Source organism: Pan paniscus, chromosome 5, assembly GCF_029289425.2.
Source record: "Pan paniscus chromosome 5, NHGRI_mPanPan1-v2.0_pri, whole genome shotgun sequence".
In the NCBI taxonomy this organism is placed as follows: domain Eukaryota; kingdom Metazoa; phylum Chordata; class Mammalia; order Primates; family Hominidae; genus Pan; species Pan paniscus.
Genome location: NC_073254.2, coordinates 49,310,358 through 49,328,741, shown reverse-complemented (window position 1 = coordinate 49,328,741; position 18,384 = coordinate 49,310,358). Strand labels below are relative to the sequence as shown.

Below are 18,384 nucleotides of genomic sequence, written 5' to 3'. Positions count from 1 at the left end.
CCTGTAATCCCAGCATTTTGGGAGGCTGAGGTGGGTGAATCGCTTGAGCCCAAGAGTTTGAGACTAGCCTGGGCAACATGGCAAAACCCCATCTCTACCAAAAATGCAAAAATTAGCTGGGTGTGGTGGCGCATGCCTGTGGTCCCAGCTACTCAGGAGGCTGAGGCAGGAGGATCACTTGAACCTGGGAGGTCGAGGCTGCAGTGAGCAGAGATTGCACCACTGGGCAACAGAATGAGACCTGTCTCAAAAAAAAAATTAAAAATTAAAATTATGACAAAAGTGATCAGAATATGGACAGCCTAGCCCTGTGGAGTATTTACACCTATAGGATAAAAGGAAGAAGAGAGCAGCAAGGAAAAAGAAGACTCCTTCAGAGAATTGAGAGTAACTGGGTGGGGTTACAAATATTCAGAATGAACTGATCAGCAATGTTAACTACCACAGAGGAGTCCAGGAGAAGGGGGACTGAGGAAAGGCCACGGGCTTGGGCAGTTAGGAAGTCACTGTTGATGTTTTAAAAGGGCTCATTTCACACACCTTTCTTTTCTCTTTTTCACCTCTGCTCTTTTTCCATCTCCCTTACTTGTCTCCATTTAGAAAAGGCAGCACATTGGGTGATTAGGAGTCCAGGCTTTTAATCCTTGCCCCACCACTCACAAGTTGTGTGATCTTGTGCAAGTTTCTTACCTCTCTGAGCCTCAGTTTCCTCATCTGTGAGATGGGGATTGATATTAATACTTGCCTTATAGGGCTATTACAAAAATCCAGTGGACCAATATTATAAGTACTTAGGACTGTGTCTTGTCAGGCAAAGAAGGCACTCAGTAAATGTTGGCTAGTATTATTATACAACTCGACCCTTGAAGTTTTCCTCTCCTTCCTCCTTGCTGTCTGTCCTAGCAGGTACTAGCTCACCCACAGGCATTAGAGACCCACTTAAGATAATTCACTTAGACAAAAGCTCTAAATGCACTGTTTTCATACCATGGTCTCTAAACCACAAAGTGTTCCAGGAAAGACTTCCCTTAGACTCTATCTTTCCTAAAACCATGAGGCACCCATGGGAAAATTGATACTTTTCCACTCGTCTCACTGTGCATTTCTGTGTTTTCCTGTTTACTCCCTACTCTATCTCCGGCGCTTAACACAGAGCCCAGCACACAGAAAGGGCTCACAAGATACTTGCTGAATGGATGAAATTCTTCCTTCTCTATTACTCTGACAGACACTGATAAGGTACCAGAAAAAAGAAGTCCAAAGCCACAACTTTTCTATTTACAAGATATAGGATATCTATGAGCTCATCCTCTCTAAAGCCTCAGTTTTCTCAGCTATAAACTGGGGGTACAAATGTCTGAAGCCACCTTACCAGGCTGCTGTGGGGATCAAATCAAACAAAAAAATTAGATGAAAGCCCACTGAAAATAATATTATATATATGCCATTATTATTATTATTATTCTGATATAGCATATTTGTATCAATAATAGTGAAGCAAGCTGGGTACAGTGGCAGGTGTCTATAATCCCAGCTACTCAGGAAGCCAAGGCAGGAGGATTGCGGAGCCCAGCAGTTCAAGACCAGCCTGGCTAACACGGTAAGGCCTGTCTTGAGGGGAAAAAATAGTGAATCAGTGAAAAAGGAGATAATCTGATTCTAAGAAGCAATAAATATTGGCTTGAAAACTGCCCATTAAATAGGCCATTCTATGCATTCTCCTGGACTATATGGTACTTCCCAATCTAGAAATGCACATAGTAAGAGGCCTTAAACCCAATGATCAGAACCAGGAGAAGGAGATGGGATGAGTGAAGGAGGTACAGAGCCACTTACTTGGCTGGGGGCAGGGACAACATCTTGTGCATGGTGGAGGTCATTCGATCTCTGCCCAAACTGAAGGCATCCTTAGTCAGGGACACAGCTTCCTTGGTGAGGTCCATGGTGGCATGTAGAGCCTCCTTGGTGGCATCCTTGGTCATGTGAATAGCACTTGACAATTCTCCCTCAATGTTCTTCAAGGGGATGAGCTCACCCTGTCCATTCACAGCAGTCTCCCTGCCAGCTGGGGGCTTCAATGCAGCTGGTGAGCTGGAGGCTTGGGTTCTGCTCAGTTTCTTGGCCTGTAGGGACTCTACTGCCTCATGGCCCTTCCCTGCCAGCTGCTGGGCAAGTGGACCTGAGTCCTGCAGTTCTCCATTGCTATGTGGCCTCTCCTGGGATACATCCTGATTTTCAATGCTACTTTCCTCCAAGACCTTCTCAGGGCTTGCTGGGCCCTGGTCTGATGAGGCATCAGACTTCAGTTCCCGATCCTCTGAAGGAGATAGCTCTGAATCTACGAGGCTAGTGCTATCTGAGCCTGCAGAGTCAGCATCGACAGCACCGGGTGCAGGATGCATAAGCAGAGCCACCTCAGCGCTGGGAAAGAGAACTCCAATGCAAGCTGTCTGGTTCTGCAGGGGAGACCCAGTCATTGACTCTGTATCCTTAGTCAGCTGCTCCTGAAGCCTCTGCAGCACCTCCTTCAGGCGAAGCAGAGCCAAGTACTGGTAGTGGTCAAGCCTCACGCGGACATGGGCCGGGGAATGTACAAGCATATGAACATCTGCTACATCCTCCAGCTCTGTCAGAGGCCCTTTGTTGTCCATACCACTACTGCCTTCTTTCAGAATTTCCATGACTTCTGTAAGTCCTGATAAGCTTTTCAAGTCATGTTCAGTCTTTGACCGTGGATGGGACATAGAGTCAGGGGCAAGAGCCTCAGACTGGACAGGACTTCCAAAACTGGCTGATGGTTTCAGCCTCCCCTCTGAGGCCAAAAGAAGCTTCCGTGCCTGGGCTTGCTGCCAGCGAAGGGGTAGGCAGGCCCAAATGGACAGGGGGAAGGGGGCTACAAAATTCAAGGTATGGCCTTTGAAGTTTTCTGTTCCCTCAAAGTCCAAGGAGATCTGGGTAAAGTGGACAGACCAGAGATCCCGGGAAGCCTTAGGTCTCTGGGGAGGGAGGGTATTAGGCTGAGGCAGGCAGGAATCCATCTGAAAGGCATGATGCAAAAAAAGCATGTGCAGAAGGCTAAAGCCACCTGGAACCTTAGGAAAGTGATCATAATTGGAATGAAAGAACTCAGCAGCAGCAAAACCCCGGAAGAGACTCTGGAGGTCTGAACAACTACAATGTGGAGCATGACGTGTATTGGTGGCAATCATGCCTGACGCAGAGAAGACAAGGGCCTGGGGACGATGCAACTCTGCCCGCTCTCTCTTTTCCAGTGGAAAGCTCACCTTCACAGAGAAAATGAAACACAATTCAGAATGGTCATCTGAGTATCTCAGCATCCCACTATTAATACACATGTAAAAGATCCTTTGGGCTGTGAAACTATTTTCTTACTTCCACAAAATGGACAGAGCAAAACCATGGATTATATCCATTGGAAAAATGCAGCTGTGGCTACTAACAGGGGATAAAAGTCACACTCTCCCCTCACCTTCAACCAGAATGCATCTAGTCGGATGTCCAAGTGTTCATCTTTCTGACTTGAATCTTCCAGCTTGTAGATAGCTTTGAACTGCTCCAAGCTGCGGTATAAATCCAGGCAAAAGAGGTTTCCCCAGAGCAAACTGACAGGATCCATAGTAAATGTCAGACCATTTAACTGAATGTAGAGATTAGGACAAGGAACTGGAAAGCAGAGGGAATAAAAGAAACATCCTGTAAAAAGCAATAGCTAGGCTCTTACTACCTAATATTAACTATATTACGAACAGAGCAAAGGTACACATTTATACAGGGCAGAGTGTTTAACAAAAGTGTGCTAAATTAACTCAAACACTGAAAACTCCTAACAACAAATAAAAATATACGTAGTGGCCCCAAGGCTGACAAATGGGAAAAGCATGAGCTAGACAGAAAAATAGCCAGCCTAGATGCTTACCTGGAAGCTCCTGATTATCTGGGAAGTAATACTCCGTGAACTCAATATGAATGGCAGAGACCTGGGTAGGGAGGTTGTGAAGTTTCCGACTGCAGGAAAGGAGTGTAGATGGCTTTTTACTTGGCTGTCCAGCGGTGGAAACCTAAACAATCACAGCTTTTTGTTAGTATCAACAATCAAACTTAGAGCAGCCCTCCATTTCTGCTTAGGAAGCATAAAGCCTCTACCATCCCTCTGAAGTCTGTCACAGGGAACACAGTGTCTTTCACATATATTCCAGGTGTTCTCACACCTGCCTCGCACTATACGCGAGTTAGTTTTTTCAGCGGGAGGTTCAAAGCAGAGCATTCACAGTAAAACTGGGGGAATTCCCAAGTCCTGATCTCACCAGCCATGCTCAGAAAGAAACAGACCAAACTATTAATCTTCCCAGAAGTGAGGTAAATAGTTCCCAAATTCCAAAACTTTGTTTATACTGTTCCAGCTGCCTTCCAAGTAAACTGCTCCACCTCTTTCCAACCATGTTTCCCCATGTCCTCACCTGGTGGATGTCCAGGTCATCCACCCGTACCACCATGCAGCTAGAGCGTAAGCGGTTCCATGCTGGAGGCCGAAAGGCAGGCTGTCTGCCCTGAGAGGGGCTTCTCTCAAGAGGGTTCTTTCGAGGACTGGAAAGAGAATCTAAATAAAAATAAGGTGGGAAAAAGAATCAGATACATTCAACTCTCATTACTAATAGAATAAGGAAAGTAAAAATCCTAAGATCATTAATGTTATATGTAGGAAAGAGAGCTTAACACTGTCTAGCTCCTGGATGAACTCAAAAATGATATTATTCTTAAGACCAAGGCAACAGTCTACTGAATAGAGATGATGACATGACATCAACACTGTGGCTATCCCTGGGGTCAAAGAGGTCTCTGTAAAGAAAAAAGTCACTGATGTCTCTCCATTACATACAGCTGGGATAATTAGCTAGTTCTTGCTTTATCTCCACTGTTATTCAAAGATAAATGGCAAGAGGCTAAGCAACTGGAGTCTTCCAGTTCCTCATAACCCACCTGCTTTTCTCCAAAAGGGAGAGTCTACTCCAAGGTGCCAGGGTGGTTTCAGACCTGTCTCTTCATGCCACTTCTCCATTTTGCTCTGAAATTCCATCACCAGCTTTTGGGCCCATTGGCCTCGGGTCTCCATGGCCTCACAGTGGTGTACCCAATGTTTGCAGCTATCACCTGTGCACCGAAGAAGTGAAAAGATTTTAGCCCAAGATCATGATGAATGTTCCAATTTTTCCTTTCTGTCAGTATAGTCACAGTTCAGAATCTGATTCCTCACCCACAGTGCAGAAATCTCTAGGATAAGGAAAAATTATCCAATGATAGGTTGCACATTCTTCTGGGTTCCATATGTGATTTTTCTCAAAGGCTCCCTAAAGGCAAGCTGTTGACTGCTGCCATATTTGACTATGGACTACTGGAGAGGCTCTAACACTAGTGGAAGTGAGGGGCTGAGAGTAGAATCAAAAGCAATATCTCAGGCACTAGATATCTCCCCTACTCACTTCCTCTCATTACTGATAAAGAATCATCAATAGTGGAACCTGCAAGTTTCCAGATGTCCTCTTGAAGAGGGATATTTCCAACACCCCTCTGAGCATGCACTGCAATCTCTGGCAACCTCCTGTTAAGCGGTCAGGGATGAATCCAGGAATCTGCCCTCAATATTTTGGGCTATGCGAGAATTGGCCCCATTCAGAGTTTTCCTAACCTGCCCAATGGAAAGGGTAATAGTCAAACGCCATCTTGCGGAAGGTAAGCTGCATGGCACCACCCATGAGTCTGTTGGCAGAGACACCTATAAAATAAAAATACAGGTGAATGGCAGTGGAAGGAACAAAGAAGCCAAAACACCACCTAAAGCATGCAGAAGTCCTCTTAACGACCAGCTTCAAAGCCCAGCTGATAACACGGTGCAGCCAAAAGGCCACGATGTGAGGTGATTTGCAAGGCTGAGGCCCTCTTTTGAGTTACAATAGCCAATGGACATGCTCTAAAAGACCCAAAAGAAAGTATATTCCATTGTCTCTGTAAATGGTTGCCAGATTTCCAGAAAGGCAAAAGAGACCGCCAAACTCGGGATTCAGAAATTACAGTCCTAGGTTTCCCAGACACACTCTATAGCCTTGACTGTTTCCCCAATCCTAGTATTATTTTCCCCCAACACAACACACGAAGAGGCAGAAGCCAGATTCCCCCAAAACAATAACCTATATTATTTCCTTTCATATCCTGGCCTCAGAGCTAAAGCTGTGATATTAGACAATGATTATATACTATATGTACAAAGTACCATAGAATGCTAAGAACACTACACAAACAGGACATTATAAAATAAACACATAGAATATTATAGGTAAACTGAAATTTTTAGCAATAAGCCAAATATTACATTATGTTTACCTTGAATTTACATTTCTTACTAAATGAATGAACTTTCCATGTTTCTATCATCTCTTTCCAATTAGACTAAAGAACTGTAAAAGTAGAAAGTATTTCCTCTGCATGTGTGTATTGTCTGGGTCACCCTATTCAACTTCCAGCCTGTCTCCTACTAGTATATCTAGCATAGAGCCTTGTAAGTAGTAGATGCTCAAAAATATAAGAGACAACACCACAGAAATGAGTGAAGGGAAATACCATGGAATCCTCTAGGTGTAAGCTGGTATATCTTCAACCAGTAGGGTCATTTCCATCCAATCGACATTTTGCCATCCCAAATTCTCCTACCAAGAGAGACCCCTACACAATGTTTCTGTTTCTCAACTCTTCATAATCACCCCAAGTAGGCTTTTAAGATACTTTTTTCCTAACTGCCCTCTCTCCATGAAATTTTAATACCACAAATATATATGTTAACGTACTATATGTATATATGTGTGTTAACATTTTAAAAAGAACATGTATAAAGCATGCTCTTTTTATTCATTACTGGGTTAAGAAACCCTAAATAATTTTTAAGTTAAAAGTTAAATTAACATTTTAAAAATATATCAATATTTAACTTCACAACTATATTTGCTAACTTTTAGTTTTATTTATGTATATATTATGTCTCAAATTAAATATGCAAATGATCAACTTATATAAATATATAATAGCAATATAATCAAAATTTTAAATATTCCAATTTTTTTTCCACAAATGAAAAACAATTAAAAATTTTTAATTTTTTTTTTTTTTGAGACGGAGTCTCACTCTGTTGCCCAGGCTGGAGTGCGGTGGCACTAACTCTGCTCACTGCAACCTCTGCTTCCTGGGTTCAAGTGATTCTCCTGCCTCAGCCTCCTGAGTAGCTGGGATTACAGGCATGCGCCACCATGTCCGGCTCATTTTTGTGTTTTTAGTAGAGACGGGGTTTCACCATGTTGGTCGGGCTAGTCTCGAACTCCTGAGCTCGTGATCCACCCACCTCGGCCCCCCAAAGTGCAGGGATTACAAAGTACAGGGATAAGCCACCGTGCCTGGCCAAAAATTTTAATTTCTTAAAATTATTTGTAGTGAACATAACCTTTAACTTTTGCTTGATATAAGAAAATAACTGGCCAGGCACCGTGGCTCATGCCTGTAATCCCAGCACTTTGGGAGGCTGAGGCAGATGGTTCACTTGAGGTCAGGAGTTCGAGACTCAGCCTGGCCAGCATGATGAAACTTCGTCTCTACTAAAAATACAAAAATTAGCTGGATGTGGTGGCACACGCCTGTAATCCCAGCTACTCAGGAGGCTGAGGTAGGAGAATCCCTTGAACCCGGGAGGCAGAGGTTGCAGTGAGCTGAGATGGCGCCATTGTACTCCAGCCTAGGTGACAGAGCAAGACTGTCTCAAAAAAAAAAAAAAAGAAAAGAAAAGAAAAGAATTTTTAGAGGAGGAGGTAGAGCAAAATGGCCAAACACACCCCCTCCAGTGATTATTCCCCTAGCAAGAACATCAAATTGAACAACTATCCAGGCTGGGCATGGTGGCTCATTCCTGTAATCTCAGCATTTTGGAAGGCTGAGGTGGGCCTGGGCAACAGGGCAAAAACACTCCCCCTGCCACAAAAAAATTAAAAAAAACAGCTGAGTATGGTGGCGCATGCCTGTAGTTCCAGTCGGGAGTCCTAGCCTCAGTCAGGAGGCTGAGGCAGGAGGATCCCCTGAGCCTGAGAGTTTGCCGCAGTGAGCCGTGATCACATAACTGCACTCCAGCCTGCTTGGCAATGGAGCAAGACCCTGTTGCAAAACACAAACGAAAAACAACTATCCACACAGGAAATCATCTTCATAAGAACCAAAAATCAGATGAGTGATCACAGTACCCAGTTTTAACATCATATTAAGTAAAGATGCACCAAAGAAGGTAGAAAAGACAATTTTGAATTGCTGACACCACCCCACCCCCAGCCTCCTGGCAGTGGCCTCATGGCACAGACAGAATCCGTGTGCTTGGGGGAGAGACATCATAGTAATTATGGGACTTTGCATTGGAACTCAGTGCTGTCACAGCAGAAAGCCAACACAGGGCAGAATTCTGCCAGTGCCCACAGAGCATTTAGACCAGCCCTAGTAAGAGAGGAATCATCCATTCGGAGGTTATTAGAGGTTATTACCTGAGTTCTGGCTAGCCCCATCACTGCATGCTAAAGTGCTCTAGGATCCTTAAGAAATTTGAAAAGCCACAAGGATTGTTAATTCCTGAGCAACTACTGGTGCTATGCTGGGATCAGAGCCAATGGACTTGGGGTGCAAGTGACCTGAGATGCCAACTGGGATAGCCAAAGGAATGCTTGCATCACCCCTCCCCCAACCCCATGCAGCACAGTTTGCAGCTCTGGGAGAGACTGCTTCCTTGCACCTGAGGAGAGGAGAGGAGAGGAGAGGGGCGAATACAGAGGACTTTGTCTTGCAATTTGGATACCAGCTCAACTATGGTAGAACAGGGCACCAGGCAGAGTCTTGAGGCCCCCATTGTAGGCCTCTAGCTCCCGCATGACATTTCTAGATACAACAGATCCTGGGTCAGAATGGAACCCACTGCCTTGAAGGGAAGGACCCAGTCCTGGAAGGATTCATCGCCTGCTGACTAAAGGGCCCTTGGGCCTTGAATAAACGTGAGCAGCACCTAGACAGTATTTGCCATGGGCCTTGGTTGAGACCCCGGGCTGTGCTGGCTTCAGGTGGTGACCACAAGGAGAGACTCCTCCTGCTTGAGGAAAGAAGACAGAAGAGAAAAGGGGACTTTGTCTTGCAGCTGGGTACCAGCTTGGCCATAGTGGGGTAGGGTACAAAGCAGGCTCCTGGGGTCCCCGATTCCAGGCTTTAGCTCTTAGACGACATCTCTGAACCTGCCCTGGGCCAGAGAGGGGCCCACTGCCTTGAAAGGAGAGACCCAGACCTGAGAGCATTCACCACAAGCTGACTGAAGAGCTCTTGGGCCTTGAGTAAACATTGGCAGTAGCCAGGCAGTACTTGCTGTGGGCCTGGGGCAGTGGTGGTCCTGGAGAGAAATTCCTTCTGTATAAGGAAAGGAAGGGAAAGAGTGGGAAGGACTTTGTCTTGTGGCTTGGGTGCCAGCTCAGCCATAGTAGAATAGAGCACTACATAGATTCCTAAGGTTCCCGACTCCAGGCCATGGCTCCTGGATGGCATTCTTGGATCCCGCCCTGAGCTAGGGGAAGCTCACCGCCCCAAAGGGAAGCACACATGCCTGGCTAGATTTGCCACCTGCTGACTGAAGACCTTGAGTGAATATCGGCAGCAGCCAGGCAGTGGTCACCATGGGCCTTAGGAGAGACCCAGTATAGTGCTGGCTTCACATCTAACCCAGAACAATACCAGTGCTGGTGGCCACGGTGTGCTTGTGTCACCCTTCCCCTCGTTCCAGGCAGCTTAGCATGGAGAGACACTGCTATATGGGGGACAGTAAGAGAACAAGAGGCTCTGCCTGGTAATACAGGGAATTCTTGATCTTACCCAAGACCACCAAGGCAATACCTCTGAGTCACAGCATTACTGGGCTTGGGGTGTCCCTTGATGCAGATACAGCTGCAGTGGCCAAAAATTTAGATCACAACACTCAATTCCTTTTGAATACTTGGGAAGCCTTCACAAGAACGGGTAAACACAACTCCAGACTGTGAAGACTATGATAAATACCTAACTCTTTAATGCCCAGACATCAACGAACCTCCACCAGCACCAAGACCATCCAGGAAAACATGACCTCACCAAATGAACTAAATAAGGCCCCAGTGACCAAACCTGGAGTAACAGAGAATTCAAAATAGCTGTTTTGAGGGAGCTCAATGAAATTCAAGATAACACAGAGAAAAAATTAGGAATCCTATCCTAATCTTTTAACAAAAAGATTAAAATAATTTCTAAAAATCAAGCAGAGGCTGGGCGCAGTGGCTCTTGCCTATAATCCCAACACTTTGCTCCCAAAGCAAAGTGAGATGGGAGGTCAGAAGTTCAAGACCACCCTGAACAACACAGTGAGACCCCGTCTTTACAAAAAAATAAAAATATTAGCCAGTTGTGGTGGTGCATGCCTGTAGTCCTAGCCACTCAGAAGGCCAAAGTGAGATAATTACTTGAGCCCAGGACTTTGAGGCTGCAGTGAGCTATGATTATGCCACTGTACTCCAGCCTGGGCAACAGAGTGAGAACCTATCTCTTAAAAAAATTAAGCAGAAATTCTGGAGCTGAAAAAAATCAGCTGACACACTGAAGAATGCATCAGAGTCTCAAAAGCAGAATTGATCCAGTATGAGAAAGAATTGGTGAGCTTGAAGACAGGCTATTTGAAAAAGCATAATCAGGGGAGATACAAGAAAAAAGAATAAAAAAGAATGAAGCATACCTACAAGATCCAGAAAATAGCCTCAAAAGGGCAAATCTAAGAATTATTGGCCTTAAGGAGGAGGTAGAAGGAGACATTGGGGTAGAAAGTTCACTCAAAGGGATAATAACAGAGAATTTTCCAAACCTAGAGAAGATACCAATATCCAAGTACAAGAAGATTATAGAATACAAGCAAATTTAATCCAGAGAAGACTATCTCAAGGCATTTAATAAACAAACTCCCAAAAGCCAAGGATAGAGAAAGGATCCTAAAAGCTGCAAGAGAAAATAAATAACATTCAAAGGAGCTTCAGTATGTCTGGCAGCAGACTTCTCAGTCTGCTAGGAGAGAGAGGCATGACATATTTAAAGTGATGAAGGAAAAAAACTTTTTTTTTTTTTGAGACCGAGTTTTGCTCTTGTCGCCCAGGTTGGAGTGCAGTGGCACGATCTTGGCTCACCACAACCTCCACCTCCCAGGTTCAAGCGATTCTCCTGCCTCAGCCTCCTGAGTAGCTGGGATTACAGGAATGCACCACCACACCCGGCTAATTTTGTATTTCTTTTAGTAGAGACAGGGTTTCTCCGTGTTAGTCAGGCTGGTCTCAAATTCCCAAACTCAGGTGATCCGCCTGCCTCAGCCTCCCAAAGTGCTGGGATTATTAAAGGCATGAGCCACCGCGCAGGACCAGGAGAAAACTTTTATCCTAGAATAGTATATCCATGAAAATATGCTTCAAACATAAAGGAGAAATACTTTTGCAAACAAACTGGATTTCATCAACACCAGATGTGTCCTATAAGAAATGCTAAAGGGAGTTCTTCAATCTGAAAGAAAAGGACGTTAACGAGCAATAAGAAATCATCTGATGGCATAAAACTCACTGGAAATAATAATTACAGAGACAAACACAGAATATTATAACCCTGTGATTATGGTGTATGAACTACTCATATCTTGAATAGAAAGACTAAAAGATGAGCCTATCAAAAATAACTCCAACAACTTTTCAAGACATAGACGGTATAATAAAATATATAGAAAAACAACAAAAAGTTAAAAACCAGGGAGATGAAATTAGAGTTTTTGTTAATTTCCTCTTTGCTTGTTTGTTAGTTGGTTTGTTTTTGTAATCAGTGTTAAGTTGTCATCAGTTTAAAATAATGGGGTATAAGATGTTATTTGTAAGCCTCATCGTAATTTCAAATAAAAGAAAAAACTGGCTGGGCACAGTGGCTCACGCCTATAATTAGCCAGTTGAGGTGGTGCATGCCTGTAGTCCTTTGGCAGGCCAAGACAGGTGGATCACTTGATGCCAGGAGTTTGAGACCAGCCTGGCCAACATGGCGAAACCCCGTCTCTACTGAAAATACAAAAATTAGCTGGGTGCAGTGGTGCATGCCTGTAATCCCAGCTACTCAGGAGGCTGAGGCACAAGAATTGCTTGAATCCAGAAGGCGGAGGTTGCAACGAGCTGAGATCACGCCACTTCACTCCAACCTGGGTGACAGAGCAAGACTTTGTCTCTAAAAACAAAAAAAAAAAGAAAAAGAAAAAATCTACCACAGACGCACCAAAAAAAAAAAAAAAAAAAAAATGCAAGAAATTAAAATGTAGCACTAGAGGAAATCGCCTTCACAGAAAGGAAGACAGGAAAGAAAGTCAGAAGGAAAAGAAGGCCAGAAACCAAATTAAATGACAGGAACAAGTCCTTACTTATCAATAATAATGTTGAATGTAAATAGACTAAACACTCCAATCAAAAGACACAGAATGGCTGAATGCATTAAAAAACAAAACCCAGTGATCTGTTCTCTACAAGAAACACACTTCACCTACAAAGACACAAATAGACTGAAAAATAAAGGGATGGAAAAAGGTATTCCATGCAAATTAAAGCTAAAAAAAGAGACGGAATAGCTATGTTTTTTTTTTTTTTTTTTTTTGAGACCGAGTCTCACTCTGTCGCCCAGGCTGGAGTGCAATGGTGCAATCTTGGCTCACTGCAACCTCCACCTCCTGGGTTCAAGTGATTCTCCTGCCTCAGCCTCCCAAGTAGCTGGGATTACAGCTGCCTGCCACCATGCCAAGCTAATTTTTGTATTTTTAGTAGAAACAGGATTTTGCCATGTCAGCCAGGCTGGTCTTGAACTCCTGACCTCAAGTAATCTGTCCCACTCAGCCTCCCAAAGTGTTGGGATTACAGCCATGAGTGACCGCACCCGGCCCTGATTGATTGATTTATTTATTATTTATTTTTTTTTTTTTGAGACAGGGTCTTGCTCTGTTGCCTGGGCTGGAGTGCACTGGTGCAATCACAGCTCACTGCAGCCTCTATCTCCCGGGCTCAAGCCTATAATCCTAGCATTTTGGGAGGCCAAGGCAGGCAGATCCCTTGAGTCCAGGAGTTCAAGACAGGCCTGGGCAACATGGCAAAACCTCATCTCTACAAAAAAAAAAAAATTAGCCTGGCATGGTAGTGCATGCCTGTAGTCTCAGCTACTTGGGAGGCTGAGGTTGGAGGATCATCTGAGCCCAGGAGGCAGAGGATGCAGTGAGCCGAGATTACGCCACTGCATCCAGCCTGGGTGACAGAGTGAGGCTATCACAAAAAAAAAAAAAAAAAAAAAAAAGAAAGGAAAAAAAGAAAAGTAGAAAAATTTCAAGTAAATAACCTCATGGTACATCTTAAAGAACTAGAAAAGCAAGGACACCAAATCCAAAATTAATAGAAGAAAATAAATAATAATAAATACTAAAGATCAAGCAGAAATAAATGAAATTGAAACAAAAACAATAGAAAAGATCAACAAAAGGAAAAGTTTTTTTGAAAAGATAAACAAAATTGACAAACTTTTCCCCAGACTAAGAAAAAAGAGAGAAGACCCAAATAAATAAAATCAGAGACAAAAAAGGAGACACTATAACCAATACTGCAGAAATTCAAAAAATCAGTAGAGACTACTATGAGCAATAAATTGGAAAACCAAGAAGAAAAGGATAAATGCTTAGCTATATACAGCCTACTAAGATCAAACCATGAAGAAATCCAAAACCTGAATAGATAATAACAAGTAATGAGATCAAAGGTATAATAAAAAGTCTCCCAGCAAAGAAAAGCCCAGGACCCAATAGCTTCACTGCTGAATTTTACCGAACATTTAAAGAAGAACTAATACCTATCCTATTCAAATTATTCCAAAAAATAGAGGAGGAATACTTCCAGAATCATTCTATGAAGCCAGTATGCCCTGATAACAAAATCAGACAAAGACACATCAAAAAGAAAACTTCCTACATGAAAGTGTTCTTGGAAAAAAAAAAAAGAAAAAGAAAACAGAAAACTACAGGCCGATCTTCCTGATGAACACTGATGCAAAAATCCTCAAAAAAATACTAGCAAATGGAATTCAACCACACATTAAAGAGACCATATATCCTGACCAACAGGGATTTATCCCAGGGATTCAAGAATGATCCAAATATGCAAATCAATCTATAAGATACAACATATCACAGAATGAAGAACAAAAATATATGATCATTTTACCTGATACTGAAAAAGCACTTGATAGAATTCAACATCCCTCATGACAAAAACCTTCAAAAAACTGTATGGAAGGAACATAACTCAACATAACAAAATGTATATACAACAGACCTGTACCTATTATCATACTCAATGCGGGAAAACTGAAAGCCTTTCCTGTAATATTTGGAACACGATAAGGATGCCCACTTTCACCACTGTTATTCAACATAGTACCAGAAGTCCTAGCTAGAACAATCAGACAACAGAAAGAATAAAGAGTATCCAAATTGGAAAGGAAGAAGTCAAATTATCCTTGTTTGCAGATGATACGATCTCTTATATTTGAAAAAATCTGAAGACTCCACCAAAAAACTATTAGAACCAATAAACAAATTCAGTAAAGCTGCAGGATATAAAATCAATACATAAAAATCAGTAGCATTTCAATATGCCAACAGCAAACAATCTGAAAAAGAAATCAAGAGAGTAACCCCATTTACAATTCCTAAGTTTATAGGAATAAACTTAACCAGAGAAGTGAAAGATCTCTATAACAAAAACTATAAAACACTGACACAAGAAACTGAGGAGGGCTGGGCTCATGTCTGTAATCTCAGTACTTTGGGAGGCCAAGGCAGGTGGATCACTTGAGGTCAAGAATTGGAGACCAGCCTGGCCAACATGGTGAAACCCCATCCCTACTAAAAATACAAAAATTAGCTAGGCGTGGTGGTGGGTGCCTGTATTCTCGGCTACTCCAGAGGCTGAGGCAGGAGAATCGCTTGAACCTGGGAAGTGGAGGATGCAGTGAGCTGAGATTGCGCCACAGTACTCCAGCCTGGGTGACAGAGCAAGGCTCTGTCTCAAAAAAAATGGAAGCAAGGAAAGAAGGAAGGAGGGAAGGGAAGGGAAAGGGAGGGGAGGGGAGGGGAGGGAAAAGAAATTGAAGTGGACACAAAAAAATGGAAAGATATTCCATGTTCATGGATTAGAGAATCAGTATTGCCTATACCACCCCAGCAACCTACAGATTCAATGCAATCCCTATCAAAATACCAACGACTCCAGACTGGGTGACATAGGGAGACTTCATTTCTATAAAAAATTTAAAAATTAGGCCGGGCGCGGTGACTCACGCCTGTAATCCCAGCACTTTGGGAGGCTGAGGCAGGTGGATCACAAAGTCAGGAGATCGAGACCATCCTGGCTAACACGCTGAAACCCCGTCTCTACTAAAAAATACAAAAAATTAGCCAGGCGTGGTGGTGGGCGCCTGTAGTCCCAGCTACTCAGGAGGCTGAGGCAGGAGAATGGCGTGAACCTGGGAGGCGGAGCTTGCAGTGAGCCAAGTTTGTACCACTGCACTCCAGCCTGGGTGACAGAGCAAGACTCTGTCTCAAAAAATAATAATAATAATAATTTAAAAATTAGCCAGGCATGGTGGTGTGCACTTATAGTCCCAGCTATTCAGGAGGCTGAAGTGGAAGGATCACTTGAGCCCAGGAGGTTGAGGCTGCAGTGAGCCATGATTGTACCACTGCAATTCAGCCTGGGCAACAGAGCAAGACCCTGTCTCAAAACAAAAATAGATACCAATGATATTCTTTGCAGAAATGGGAAAAATAATCCTAAAATGTACATGGAACCACAAAAAACAAACAAACAAACAAAAAAAAACAGAATAGCCAAGCCAGCTGAGCAAAGAGAACAAAACTGGAGGAATCACGTTACCTGACTTCAAATTATACTACGGTGCTATAACCAAAACAGCATGGCATAAAAACAGACATATAGACCAATGGAACAAAATAAAGAACTCAGAAACAAATCCATACATCTATATCTACAGTGAACTCATTACTGACAAAGGTACTTAGAACATACATTGGGGAAAGGATGGTCTTTTCAATAAATGGTTCTAGGAAAACTGGATATCCATATGTAGAAGAATGAAACTAGACCCCTATCTCTTGCCATATATGAAAATCAAATCAAAATGGATTAAAGACTTAAGTCTAAGACCTCAAACTATGAAACTACTACAAGAAAACACTGGGGAAGCTCTCCACAACATTGGTCTGGGCAAAGATTTCTTGAGTAATGCTCCCAAGGTACAAGCAACCATGGCAAAAATGGACAAATGGGATGACATTAAGTTAAAAAGCCTCTGCACAGAAAAAGAAGCAATCAACAAAGTGAAGAGACAACCCACAGAATGGGAGAAAACATTTGCAAACTATTCATCTGGCAAGGGATTAATAACTAGAATAAATAAGGAATTTAACAGGAAAAAAAATCTAATAATCCAATTAAAAATGGGCAAAAGACCTGAATAGACATGTATCAAAAGAAGACATACAAATGGCAAACAGGCATATGAAAAAGTGCTCAATATCATGGATCATTAGAGAAATGAAAATCAAAACTACAATGAGGCTGGGTACAGTGGCTCATGCCTGTTATCCTAGCACTTTGGGAAGCTGAGGCGGGCAGATCACTTGAAACCAGGAGTTCAAGACCAGCCTAGCCATCACGGTGAAATCCTGTCTTTACTAAAAATACAAAAATTAGTCTGTTATAGTCACGAGTGCCTGTAATCCCAACTACTCGGGAGGGTGAGGCATGAGAATTGCTTGAACCCCAGAGGCAGAGGTTGCAGTAAGCTGACATCTTGCCACTGACTCCAGCCTGGGCAACACAGCAAGACTCTGTCTCAAAAACAAACCAGGCCGGGTGTGGTGGCTCACGCCTGTAATCCCAGCACTTTGGGAGGCCAAGGTGGGTGGATCACAAGGTCAGGAGATTGAGACCATCCTGACTAACATGGTGAAACCCCGTCTCTACTAAAAATACAAAAAAAATTAGCCGGGCGTGGTGGCAGGCGCCTGTAGTCCCAGCTACTCAGGAGGCTGAGGCAGGAGAATGGCGTGAACCTGGGAGGCGGAGCTTGCAGTAAGCAGAGATCACACCACTGCACTCCAGCCTGGGCAATGGAGTGAGACTCCATCTCAAAACAAAAACAAAAACAAAAACAAAATAAAACTACAATGAGATGTCATCTTACCCCAGTAAAAATGGCTTTTATCCAAAAGACAGGCAAAAATGAATGGTGGCAAAGATGTAGAGAAAAGGGAAGCCCTGGACACTGTTGGTGGGAATGTAAATTAGTATAACTACTATGGAGAACAGTATGGAAGTTCCTCAAAAAACTAAAGATAGAACTACCATATGATCAGGCAATCCCACTACTGGATATTTATCCAAAGGAAATGAAATCAGTATGCCCAGGAGATATCTGCACTCTCATGTTTACTGCAGCACTATTCATAATAGCCAAGATTTGGAAGCAACCTAAGTCAACAATAATTTATTGTACATTTAAAAATAACTAAAAGAGTAAAATTAGAATGTTTGTAACACAAATAAATGATAAATGCTTGAGGTGATAGATAACCGATTTACCCTGATGTGATTATTATGTATCGTATGCCTGCATGAAAATATCTCATGTATCCCATAAACATATAACCTATCACCCATAAAAATTAAAAAGAAAAAAGAAAATAACTTTTAAACTATTACTCATTCAGTAGTGTCAACATTTTTTCAGCACTTGATTAACTTAATGATGAATTGAATAACTTTTACAGAATTAAATAATAAAACATAAACTATTTTCTGAATTGTATATAGATATGTGGGCAAAAAAAAAATAAAAGTAACATAGGCCAGGCACAGTGATTCACACCCATAATCCCAACATTTTGGGAGGCCAAGGCAGAAGGATTGCTTGAGCTCAGGAGTTCAAGACCAGCCCTGGTAACATAGCGAGACCTCATCTCTACAACCAATACAAAAATTAGCCAGGTGTGGTGACACATGCCTGTAGTCCCAGCTACTTGGGAGGCTGAGGTGGGAGGATCGTTTGAGTCTGGGAAGTTGAGGCTTCAGTGAACTATGATCATGCCATGACACTCCAGACTGGGCGACAGAACAAGACCCTGTTTCAAAAAAATAAATAAATAAAATTTTAAAA

At 42.8% G+C, this 18,384-nt stretch overlaps 1 protein-coding gene across 1 annotated transcript in view; it reads right to left on the bottom strand.

Moving 5' to 3' along the window:
• BLTP3A (bridge-like lipid transfer protein family member 3A) overlaps positions 1-18,384 on the bottom strand; it is an 83,696-nt gene that overhangs the window by 16,126 nt on the left and 49,186 nt on the right. The window contains exons 9-14 of the mRNA XM_003808533.6: positions 5,705-5,791; positions 4,999-5,169; positions 4,479-4,618; positions 3,938-4,079; positions 3,491-3,684; positions 1,837-3,284 (exon numbers count right to left, since the gene is read on the bottom strand). Coding sequence (XP_003808581.4) covers positions 1,837-3,284; positions 3,491-3,684; positions 3,938-4,079; positions 4,479-4,618; positions 4,999-5,169; positions 5,705-5,791 — 2,182 coding nt within the window. The remainder of the gene's footprint in view (positions 1-1,836; positions 3,285-3,490; positions 3,685-3,937; positions 4,080-4,478; positions 4,619-4,998; positions 5,170-5,704; positions 5,792-18,384) is intronic.